This window comes from Colletotrichum abscissum, assembly GCF_030869225.1.
Source record: "Colletotrichum abscissum strain IMI 504890 chromosome Unknown Scaffold_33.1, whole genome shotgun sequence".
NCBI classification, from domain to species: Eukaryota; Fungi; Ascomycota; class Sordariomycetes; order Glomerellales; family Glomerellaceae; genus Colletotrichum; species Colletotrichum abscissum.
The window spans coordinates 177,908-190,934 of NW_026850243.1; the positions used below are offsets into that span (position 1 = coordinate 177,908).

Genomic DNA, 13,027 nt, shown 5'->3' on the forward strand with positions numbered 1-13,027 from the left:
GTCCTGGGCCCTGTCCTGTCCCGCAGCAACATTCATACTCGTTGCACACGATACACAGTACCCCGCGACAGCAGAGAAGCCTTAGCTCTTACCCAGATAAGACTGTCCCTGCCTCAAGCCAAGAAGATTCTGGCGAAACAGGCCAAGGCGAAGAGATCAAGCTACGGCATCGTCGACGCTGGAAGCTCATAGGACAATGATGACTTCGATAATGACTACACATCACTCAGCCTCGTCACACTCAACATCCGATTCCCCGTCACAACCCAGGAGCCTCAGCTCATTCAGCAACCCATTGAAGGGGCCACCCTTTAGTCCATCAATATGCTCGAAAGGTAGGTCAAAGCGAAGAGATTAAGCCATGGTATGAGCACACATGCTAACTTCTGAAACAGTCCTTGGGTTGCCGTCGAATTGAATCCTTCAGACGGTCATGTTGAGAATCCCTTCTTAGCCAGCATGAACCCCGAGCAAATGCACCGTCTGCACCGACGGATTAGGTTGGTATACACGTCAGCAGGGCAGACCTTTCGGTCGCGACGAGGTCAAAAGTTCTTATGGGTCTACTGTGCGTAGTGGGAGGAGGAAGTTCGTAGGCAGAGCCTGCGATTTCTCAGTGGAAGTAAGTAGGTGGAAGGGTCCATCTGCGCGGGTCCAAACCGTCTTCCAGATCCATCTCTTCTGACGACTGACCAGAATCCAACAGCACGCGTCTGCACCGGCGGATTACCTTCTTCAAAGCGAAGGAGTAGCACCACTTCGTGCTTCATGGGAACGGGTTGTGAGGCAAGAAGTTCAGGTCACTGCCAAGACAACTCGAGTCTGTCGGTGAGGGTCATCCCGATAAGATCGCCGATCAGGTCTCTAATGCCTTCCCTCGACTCCTGCTCCGGAGACGATACTTTGGCGGCAACGTTATGTCTCCTGGCCAAGTTGCGCAATTCGAGTGTGTCGCCAAGGAGTGCCAATACGAGCGCACATACCGTAAGCCGCACACAACTTCATCCGGAGTGACCTCAAGTGGTTCGAGTTCCGGGACGAGCGAACGACGAGACCGCAGAAAGACATAATTATGAATACAATGCATTTCAATGGAATGTACAATCACAACAGCCTCAGTCAAGATCTGAACAGAAGCTCCACATGAGTAGTCTCCAATGATTGGATGGATCACGGAGGACAATCTGGTGTTGATTGGCGCTGGACACGATGCCAGATGGGAGAAGTTTGTTTGTTTATTGTTTGTTTGTTTTATTGTTTGTTTTATTGTTTGGTTTTATTGTTTATTCTTTTATCTTATTGTTCATCGCGATGGGAGAAGTTTGTGATATCCAAGGGAGAGGACGGACGCCGATATGTCATGCGAGAAGGCTGGAAGCGATACTTGGGTAGCGCTTCATGACGGGGCGTCCCTCAAGCTGGCTCGTGAGCAGCCTATTCCTCCCGCAAGTCCCATTCGGGACCTCATGTTCAAGGTCGCTTGCGAGACCGCCACCGAGGCCACCCAAACGGTCATGGTTGCTGGAAGCTCCCAGGACACAGAAGATCTCAAAGAGCTTGACTGTATCTCCTGGTCAAGTTGCGGTACTTGCGCTGGTGTTGCCAAGGAGCGCCAATACGAGCGCAAGTACCGCAAGCCGCATACAAAGGCATCAGAAGTCGACCTCAAGCAGTTCGAGTTCCAAAATGAGCAGCCCATTCTTCCTTCAACTGTTTTCTTTTTTGCTGGTCCGCACGTCAGCAGGGGAACCGTTCGGTCGGCACGAAGGGTTAATAAAAGTGGTTTCTATTGTTTCGTACGGGAGTGGAAGGAGAAGGAAGTGGACAGGGCCCACGGTTCCTGCATTGGGTGTGGCTGGTGTCGGGCATCAAAGAAGCACGCTCTCCTACAACGAAAAGTACGCACGCAACCGGAGGCAAGAGACAAATAGCTACAAACTTCCGACACGCCCCATATTATTCTCGTCATTATTCTTCTTCCAGGCATTGTGAGTAGCCTTATTCTTGAAGGAATACACAAGAAGTGAACTGGGGACGAGACAACAGGGACAGCGGCAGTTGTAGAAATAGAGACATAGAGCGGGATGATTGACATTTATCTCCCCATCCGGTGGTCTAGGTATCTTATGGGAAGGTCGAATTATGAGACTCCATCTTGCTTTCTGAACACCGAGCGCCCGTAACTCCTTCACGTATGATTCCACGACGTCGCCTTCTCTAAGATGGACAGTTTACAAATCCGTTGAGTATCCGAGCCAAGAATTGAACCCAACCCAGAGGGAAGCGCGTATTTCACGTTTGATGGTCTGCCGCATGGAAATGGGTTGAGCGGCAAGATCGTTGGGGTCGAAGCAAGTCCTGACTTTTGGCTCATGCCAGCAAGTGGGGTGCACTACGATTTTCCCTGCTCCAACTGCCCGTCTTTCAAGGTCGCGATTACCACAATTGGGAATCCGCAATGCGTTTGAGCTGCTCATCTGTGGAAGCTCCCGGCATACGCCTGATTGCCAGTCCTTGACAGGCTTCAACTGTTCGCCATTAGTAGTTCGTGGCGGGCTGATAATTGCAAATTCTCGTTGTATTGACCAGGCGCGAATAGCCTCTAGCCGGGTTGGTTTGGTTGATTATGAGTGTAAAGTAATCACTGCTCCACATAGTCCCGACCTCGATGCACAGGACCCTCGCCATCACCTCATCACAACCCTTCGTCATCCCCATCAGTGCGGGGCGTGGGCTCTCCATTGAGGCCGAGACGGGTGTCGCTATCCTCGAGCTTCAACTGGTCGAGAGTGTACACAATTTAACAACGTGGATGGCTCAATGCAATGCAAGGCTTGACAATAATCATCTTGCACGTGTCGGAACAGGGTTCAGGACCTGACTAAACAAGGACTGATCCGTCAGCGAATGGATTGTCCCAATGCCAGCCGATTTTGTGTTAGCTCTCATCTGCACTTATTAGTTGCGACAACGCGGCTACGAATCCACCACTGCGTACGCTTTCAAAGACCTTGATATGAACTTGGGCCTGGCAGGGGCCATTAGTTGATCCATCTGTAACTGGCGATGTTGGTCACGATTTGCCCACGCAAGGTCGCGCGCCCATGTTCATATACCGGCATGGTTGAGGTCCAACCCCAACGAACAAAAGTCAGTCATACGCTGTGATCAATCGCTTCAAGATGCTTGATGTGGAAGCATACTAACCGAGGCGGACGCGATAAGACTGTTGAAATATTGACGGCAGAAAAGGGGGTTCGGAAGGTGGTCGATCCATTGCAAACAGCACTTCCATACCCACTTGCACCCAATGGCGGAACCGTGGGATCTGCCCACCGACTTCCTTCCTCCATGCCACATTTGCAGTTCAATGCGATTATTGCACCTCGTGCCGGCCGAAAGGACTTGCCCTGCTGACGTGTATACCAAAAGAGACCTGGATCAGGCCCCAACCGAGTCGAGAACTCTCTGGCGCGTTTGGCCATTTGCATATCCGTAGCCGGAGTCTGTGCACCACGACCCGAGCACTCTCGTATGTAAAATTTTTTGAACTGAAGGAGGGTCGTTCTGAACGATCGCTTGCGAACAAGGCACGGCGTCGTCTTGTTTCGAAGGCGGGAGAGATTGCATGGACTACAATGTGGCATTCGACAGATGTTTTCAAGAGGGCCACTTCTCTTGTAGCTACTTGAAAACAGCTAAGACCCTGTACGAGATGGTGCGAACGTGTAGACGCAGGAGCGCAGGTCTTGCCCGTCCGATAGAATATACATGAAGAGTTATGTGAGACTAAGACCATGCGCGCCATGATCCTCATCTCGACCATGGAATTGAGAAGTGAAGAGCGATAACGAGAAGACCGAGAAGAAGATAATGAAAAAACGCATGTGCCTTGAGCCACTCCCACCTTCATGGTCTACCAAGGACCCCTCGGTGACCTCATCAATCATTCTGGCCATCTTGGCATATAGTCATACCTCCAATATGATGCTGATTGACATTGAACATGTTTTAGGATGACTCATGTCGATCAATACGTAAGTAGGCGCGCCCTCACGCGTGGAAGTTGTGCAAGATGCTTCTATGGCTTGACGAAGAACGCGTGCTTTCGGCAATCTTTCTTTCTAGAATCCAGTCGGGCTATTCTTGTGCACTGATTCATCGAATTGCCAATAGAAATGCTCCCTGTCGCTACTATCACTCACTTTGTATTGCAAGTATATGTCTCTCTCTGGAAATCCTCACCAAGCGAAAGAACACCCAAACTCCTGGTCCAACGTGTCTTACAGTATCCAACAGCACCACTTTGTTACCTTGACTTATCATGGACACATCCCGATGTTCTAGTCCAGCAGGTGATTGTAATTACCTTGGCATGCTCGTGATTCTACAAAGCACATAAGGCCAAGGCCAGCAGCAAGCAGGATATTTTCTTGGAAGGTTTGAGTCGGGCAATGTCGAACAAGTAATGTTCTATGACACCTCTCCTCTCTCATGAGATTTTCTTCTTCTCTCTCACATTTTACTGAAATAAAATTCATTTCAGGCTTGTTTACACCTCAGTCTTGGGATTGGGATTGCTAGGATATCAGGGCTTTCCATATGATTTGTCTAATTCTCGTCCTTATGTCCTCTGTCCTCTATGGTCTTAGCCGCTTGGTCGGTATTTCGTTGGTGGTTGATCGCATAGATCTATATTCCCTGGTGATTCTGGGAGCAAGAAGTGCTTTCCCTGATGATGGATTCGAAGTGATTTGCCTGAACTCTTGCCATCCTCCACATTTCTAGAGATGGCTGTAATGCGCATTTCTCTCCGCCACGGAAATGATTGAGGATGTGACTAGGCCTCGTTGATGGTCGTGATCTTACGCAGACAGTAAGTCACGTTTGTGTCTTCCTTGCTCTCACGGTCATTGTTCTATTCATACTCATAATTGCGGCTACGATGGTCTCATGGGTCAGGCTAAGCTGTGACAAATCAAAGTGACGTAAAAAGTCACTTGTGAAGTCAGTCTATTATAGAATAGCGAGCTGATTCGATTACCTTCCTGTAATGTTGTGATGAGATGTCTGTGTTATCGTGCTTGATCCTCTCTTGTCTAGATAACTTAATGCAAGACGTCTGTCTGAGAGATTCTTTTTCTTTGATAGGAGTTAACTTGTTGAGCTAGGCGATATCTCATGAGCAAGCAATTCAATGCTTATCTCCCTTTGATTCGGCATAGGTCCCCATCATCCAACCTGAAGGCTACCAAGTTTGAGCTCACACATAATAAGTTATTTTAAAGGCTCGGATGACCCGACATACCAAGATCCTTTCCATGTGCACAATGCCAACATATCAACCCACGAAATGCTGGAGAGTCCAGAAAATCAGCCGCTCATCATCCTCGATGGTACTGAATCCCTCTCGGGGTGCGGAACTACAGAATCGCTGCTCAAGAAGAAGCTCAAGGCTGTCAGGGCTGATATTGGACCTTCATTTTGGCCCATGTTGAGTTGAAGAGTGGCCGTCTCGGTTTGGTTTAGACGCTCTTCTCTTGAAAACGCTTGCCGCCTTCTAGGTTTTCGTATGTGGTACTTTGTCTAACTCTCCATTGCCGAATATGAGGTAACGAAAGAATGTGATACAAGCTCTATTATTGGGGAGCATAGCAACGTGTATCATAGTTATCGCAATGTAAAGATTCATAAAAGTGAGAACATGAAATGCTGTGAAACGTGATAGCTTCCGGCGGTCGACCTTATGATTCGTACAATTACACTTCCAGCTTTCAAGCAGTAAACCGTCACTCTCTATCTCTTCAAGCAGTATCAATGATCGCCAGAATTAGCACAGTCATACAGCAGGCACGTATGGAATATTCGCAGCGGTCGAGACCATTGATGAACCTCGGCTTTCACTAACATGAGAACGCACAGCCAAGAAGTTAGCAGTAAACTCAATGAGGTGATTTATGCATTATTTCCATCTAAAGGCTTATAGGAAAGCCTTTGGATGCGTGAGGCAACCTCTTGAGCCAACATTCATAGCGCCATGTTTTTCCGAGAGACGCATCGAGATACGGGTTTTCTTGTTCTTGTCATCTTCTGCGATGTCCATTGGCCAATCATTACGTACAGTCTGCTTGCTAGCCTTTCTCGAATCGTCCGCGAAGCCATCCTCCCCGACTGCGCCTTCGGGTTCAGTTCCCGTGGTCACAAAAGTCCATGCCTGACTCGGACCAAGGCATCAGCCATGACGGAACTGTCATGCTAGCTGTATAAGCCTTTAGCAACGAGAACAAGACTAGGTCGCATGAGTTTGAGCACATAATCAGACGCTTGCAACTCGATCATTCTACGGAATCAACACCGCCCATCATGAGCGTGTTGTATAATTTAGAAGAGATCCGTGGCCTCAAGGCCGTGATAGTGAGCTTCACAAGTCGCACCAGCGCGTCCCCGTGTTCTCTGGGCGCTGATTATGATGTCCTACGCTCCTTATGAGTGAGCGCTTGCAGGTCGCCAGTGTTGCATGAGGCAAGTTGATGTATTCATTATGCCCCATTTACCCTAACCCCGTGCTCGACTTCATGACTCTGACAGAGTCAGTAAACCCGTTGGCGCTGACGGACTTCTCCATGACAATCCCTTTATTTCCTTCCAAACTTACTTCTCAATAACGAGAACAGCTTTCTAGGATATATGAATTCCTTGAAATCACTTGACCTGCTTACCCTTGCGTGAATTAGTCTCACAGAGACCCTATTCCTGACCGAGTTTTGTTGTCAAAAGATGTAAGCAAGGCGAGGTGCGATGGAATAGTAGGAATATTTGGAATCACTGGTGAGCTTCTTCGAGGCATACGAGCACACGGAATCAAAGTGAAGGTAAGCCGTCATGATGTGATAGCTGCACGCTTAGATGAACGACAAGAATGCTTGGTAGCACATCTGGAACGTAGCCTGAAGCAGTAAACCTGGCCACGTCCAGAAAATGCTACATCTAGCCTGGTCTCCTGTCAAGGTAGAGGTGACACCTATGATATGTAAGATTGATCTCGCGCCGCTCTCGCAAGAGTGTTCAAGCTAGTGACAGTATCACCAGCGCAAGGCTGAAGCCGCTCAAATCGTACTCTAGTTGACTGCTGACTGCAGTTTGCTGGCTGGCTGCTGCAGGGATTGCCGACAGCGCTAGCAGTAAATGCCTGATTAAAGCAGCATTATGTACGTGACTGTTGTACTACAAGTCACGCCGGCCTGATTATCATAGTCAAGGTTTCAGAGTCGAGTAGTCAACTTCATCATAACTCACATTCCGTCGTCATGAATACTTTACATAGACTAGAGCGAAACTTCCCAACGTCGTAGAGAGAACTCTGAGTCAATGCTACAACTGATTTGGTATAGAAATTAAGAGCTCAACATGGAGAAGCAGTAGAGCCACACAGAACGCTGACGACCTTACTGAGAAGTCCCTTCCAAAGCTAGAACGACATTCGAGACCCCCTGTAAGAACAAAGTGGAAACTTCTTGACATTCAAGATTCGATTCGATTGAATGACCACTGCGTAAACGCACATGATATTAGGGCACATTGAGCAGTATCATTTGCCTATTGGGGCAACAGTCCAGTTACATAGCTAATTGGAGCTCTTATGAGGAACTTTCAATCCTACATCCTCACTACTACACCCGCCACAGGCGATCAAGCTCACTTGCCTACCAGCGTTCACGTACTTATGTATATATCAGGGCCTGGGTTACAATCGCCCACTCATCGTAACTACATCATACACTTCAAGTACTAATGGTTCCCTGAGCACGGTGCTTAGTAACTGGATCTCGATTATATGTATTGCGCTGTTACGTGTGAGGTGTTGTTGCCCAGCTTCCATTTCAGACCGTGATGTAGGTAGGGGAGGAGTATGCCCTGAAGAAGAAAAAAGGGACAGGCCCATGCAGGAGTTCACAATAAACTGTGGGTCACGATAACCGAGCAAAATCAAAAACATACAACACCAGGTATTCGCTGGTCGTCACCGACCCAACTACTAATCCAGCCCTCATTGGCTTATCTATGGGAGGGCGGACGGGATCCCGAGTTTTCCAATGGGTATGGTCGTATGTGACCGTTTGAAAATGCTAGCTCAAACATGAATCACGGGAGCAAAGTTAGAAGTTCATCATCTCAGCCTTCGCAGGCCACATGGCATCGGATAGGCCACGGCCACTGCCCGAACGCGCGAGTCGGCTCTTCTATTTTGGAACTTAGAGGCGTTGCTGTGGACGGTTTCATTGATTACCTGATACCTCCTTGGTCATGAGATAATACTATCAGCAAGCCCGCCGTAACCCGGCGTTAGCTAATCGATAGCACTCTACCTCTGCAGTCGCGACTGTGTGAAGAGAAACCTTACATTAGACACTAAACAACATCTCATTGGCCACATGTCGTGCTATTACAAGGTAGGCATCGAGATATGTAATCATTGAATTAAAGATCTGCTGCCCAGCAGGAGTAAAGATAGGAACGAGACTCGCCCCAAGGGCGGGTGCGAGCGAATATGATTCTTAGCGCAACCACTGTATAATGATACGACCGAAGTCACATGGCGACAGTAAAGTTAGGGATGGTTGAAGCCATTCCGCCATTATAAGAAGTGATGTTACCCATCGATAGAATGCTACTCGAGTAGTTGAAAAGAGGATATTTCCGCTCTTATTGACGATAATCTCCAACGGCCGATAACCAAAGATGCGTAAACTAGGTCCAATGCTAGCTATACTAGTCGTTCCAGCGAATAGAAGGCTGACTTCGGTCCAGGGTCTTTGCTCAGTTCATGCAGTGCTCATCCTAGATAGTTTACGATCTTTGGTTGTATGAAACTGCTGATGAGGCAGTTCAAGTTCATGATGAGCATTTGGACTAGAACGTGCGGATGTTAGACTGTACGCGATAACTAGTGACCTGACCCATGGTTCAGTCGGTGACGAAGATAGGGTTTGAGCATGACGTAAAACCATCCGCCAGGCTGCGAAACGAGTGGCGGGTGCTCGCTAGTATCTCAACGTTTGTTCTAAAGCTGAGATTCACGTGAAGGAGATCACCGGCACCAATGATGGGTACAGAATCAGAGATGTTCATCGTGAAACTCTTAGTATATACCCCTTTCAATCGACTCGAGGCAGTGACAGAGGTTATGTTGAAATAATCCTGAGAAGAAAAGAAGGATATAGATGGCGGGATGGCCCCACGTCAAGTCCCTACCGAGTTCTCTTTCACCTACATACACCCAACGAAGGAATCGTGGGCTCTGCTCAGCAAGCTTCTCCTTCCAAATTCCCATCACATAGTCAATACACGATTATTGGACTTCCCACTGGCCGCAAAGCTGCCCTGCTAATGCGTATACCAACAGACCGATAGTGTCAGAGCCTCGAAGGCTGATCGAGGTCTCGGTTTTGTCGGAGCCCCGGAGCCGCTATTTTGTTACAACTCACTACCGAGTCGGGGCATGTAGGACCACAACCGTAAGGGCATCCTCCTGGTCCTCATTTCCCTTCTCGGCCTGACTATTGTCAGATGACGACACTCCTACATTGACAAGGCCTAGGACCAGCTTCTTAGGCTTAGAGGAAGAAATAACGCTGGCTTTTGCTCTTAGTACATGGCCTCCTGCTTGGGGATCTCACAGAACTGATTTTGTAGGTCGTTTTTGGTAACTGAGAAAGGGCTGGCTGTGATCAAGAAACGTATGCTTGCCTCCGTTTGGATGGAATCTCATCACCAGTCTATGTTGGCAGGCGTCTCGAAGGAAGTCTATCGGTTTTTGTGGTTTCTTAGCTTTCTACTACAACTTTAGATTTCCACTGGTCTAGGGATGAATGAATTGAAATCCGCTGCTGACGCCTTAAGCTTCTGCACGGCCGAATCCACCTTTTGAATAATGCTAAGTTGGCCGAGGGTCTTTAACTGATCTAGATAATTTGCTTGGAAGAAGACGAGTCTCGCATCCTGTGATTCCTTGTCTCTCATCTCTACCCAGAAGGCGCAAGAGTAAAAATGGGAGACAGTGATTGCAGGTCAACGACAAGTTCTTGTATATGAGTACTGCTGAAACGTTTGGTTTACACAGCCCACGCTGGGGTGTTTGTAAGAGAGATAGTCGTTGGCGACCTCGAGAAGATCGCTTGGTGCTGGTTTGCAGCTCTGCAGGGCAGGATTTGTTCGGACGCCCTACTTTGAAATAAGAAATCTTTGGCCGTATGACATATAAAGTAGATGACGTCACTTCAAAGAGTCAGAGAATAACCACAGGGGTTGACTATTCTTTTCATTCCATGCTGATCGAGGTCACTGACTGACTCAACAAGCGTCTTCGTTACGCCCGAGGTGATTGGCCAGCATACAACAGAGTCTCCAAGGAAACAAAGGCAAATGTCAAAGTAAGCGACAGCAGCCGTCACTGAAACAACGACGGCAAGAAAGACCATAGCAGCATCAACAAAAATACACGAATGAGTAGAACCGCGAAAGTCATTAGATCAACCAGGTGCAACAGCTACAGAAGCAGCGATCACTTTGCCACATTGCAGAACAAGGCGGGAGGCTCGGAGCGGGCAGCCCCATACAAGATCCCGATTCCATCCACCTTGTGCACCCCATCAAATGAGAGGATTGAACACGCCCCAAAGTTTTACCATTTCTTGACTATGGCATTGGCCACATCTTGGAAATGGGTCATCCATATCGCCTAGATTCCGATGCCAGAAACCCCGCACCGCATCTCCCAGCCACCAGCCAAGGCTGCCACATCATTCTGAGGAGAAGCCTTACACTGCAAGCTGAAGCGTTGACGGTGGGTTTGTCGTTGATGAAGATAATTATCATGAGATCACGGAGGTAATGAACATTGACAAGCGCCGCATGGAGAATGGATTCTGGCGATCCCTGGGCACTGAACCCATATTCGATAACAACAGACAGTCCTAGATAAGACTGGGAGCCTTGACTAGAGTGGAAAAGTGTCTCAGGGCTTGCTACGATGCCATACCTAGAGAGAATGGGCATCCCGGGCGCCATTTTGTATGCCCGACTCTTGGGCGCTGACGGACGTCACCACCCTAACAAGGCTACTGTTGTGCAACCTTGCACAGATCGTGCACGGCATCCACAGGCAAGGTGTGGCCGATCGGCTCGGAGTACGTCTTAACCGATGTCTTTGAAGCTCAGGGACACTGCAATACTTAGACTTGCTTCAAGAGAGGCCGGAGCATGATTCAAAGACATGACAGAAAGAACCGCAACATATCGGAGCTGGGTTGAGAAATAGAACGCAGATTCGGCTTCCGTCGAATGCACACAGCGAGCTCCCATTCTGGATAAGGCAAAGGCCCCAATGTTTCTCCACCTTCTGAAACACGTCGAGCTTTTATAATGGGTATAGCAGAACGCTTACGTCTTGGAGGCAGACGTAAATTGAATGTGATTGACGACTACCCGGAAGCAGAGGCAAGAATGGCATGGCGCAACTCACTGCTGAAGAATTCACTGAGATGTGTGCAAAACGCAAGATACGATCCCACACTATCAGCTATGCGAGAGTCAGTCAAATCAACAGGAGGGTTTTCTTTTCGTAACAAACAACAAAAAAGACTTTTTGGAGAGCTGGGATAGCTACACAGATGAAGGGGTAGGCGGCACGCCTACACCTCTCCCTTAGTCTTCCGCCCACACACCGGCGAATATCACAGTCGGCGAGATCGTTGAGGCCTTCGGAGAAAGCTGCGAATAGAATGCAATCTGTGGTCACTTTGAACAAAATTCGAGGTCTTCACAGAGAACGAAACAACGAGATCCAGTCTGAAGTAGAATGTTTATTCTGATGTTTGATTTCATATGACGGTTGGCGAGTTTCCTTTAGTTTCAGACTTGAAGACCCCTGGCGACACTTTTAGGGCTTTTAGAAGATCAGGTTTCGGTTTGGCGTCATTTGAATATTGATTGATGTTTGAACAATCACTTTCATCTGGTTTACTCGGGGGCTTCCTTCTCTTGATATAACTAGAATGGTTCAGTGCGCACACTCCCCATGGCGAATGAAGCAGCCAGATTGGGCTAGATTGCTTGGGGGTAGTGAGACGCGCGATCTACTTATTTGAACCAAGTACTCGCAGGAGGTCTTTGACCGTAAGACTTTGGAGCCTTGGGATGCGTTCATGTTCTTTCTCGAGGCTCGTTATCAGTTTTGTTAGTATACACGTCAGAATTGCAGGCTCTCGACCGGTATGAAGCTGAATATCTAGTTGTATTGAACTGCGTATGTATATGGAATGCGGAAAGTTGGTGAGTAGAGCCTTCGAATCCTCAGTTGGGTGGAAGTGGGTGGAAGGGCCGTTCGCACCCGTCAATATCCCAACAAGTTCTTTGGCAGATCTCCTTGTCACGTATCTGAGCTGAGTGTCATCGTCATATTTCTCATGATGTTATGGAGAGCATGTATGAGTCAATCGCAGCGACTCAGTCCTTTCGGTTACATCCGGCCCTGCGATTCGCTGACCGAGAATTGAGCAAAGTAATTGTACTGGAATTCGTGGTACAAGAGGCTCACAATGATGAAGTGCTTGATCTAGATCATAACACTGCCAGGCGTCGCTGGTCTCATTGCTCATCTTTCGAAAGGCGTGCCAGGTAAACCGGTGTCCTTGACCTTACCGGCACAGAGAGCAAGGTCGAATTGCCCTCATCCACGGCGGTCTTAATTATCAAACACTCACAGGATGGTTTCGATAGCTGCATCCTAGCAGGGTGACAAAGGCGCACGGGAACAACAGAACAAGCTGTGAGTTTCTTTGCAAAAGCTCCATGGCTATCCCTTACTCCTATCGTAACATCAGACACTGTGATGAAAATGAAAATTTTCTCTCTAATGATGAACGGGGCATCAAAGCCATTAGAAATGCTGTACCCATGAGGTGATGACATCGGTTCGCATCTTTCTATTTGTTCAGCCCCGACAGCCTATCCTTCCCAAGCCGCGCCA

The 13,027-nt window shown here is 48.3% G+C and overlaps 1 protein-coding gene across 1 annotated transcript; it reads left to right on the forward strand.

The window, feature by feature from the left end:
* Positions 1-324: 324 nt before the first annotated feature.
* Positions 325-2,881, forward strand: CABS01_11751 (VID27 cytoplasmic protein; the record flags this gene model as incomplete). Its single annotated transcript, XM_060545105.1, has 6 exons — positions 325-335; positions 396-504; positions 577-622; positions 787-984; positions 1,393-1,756; positions 2,677-2,881. 6 exons carry the CDS (start codon positions 325-327, stop codon positions 2,879-2,881), a joined length of 933 nt encoding a protein of 310 aa, XP_060397222.1.
* Positions 2,882-13,027: the final 10,146 nt, after the last annotated feature.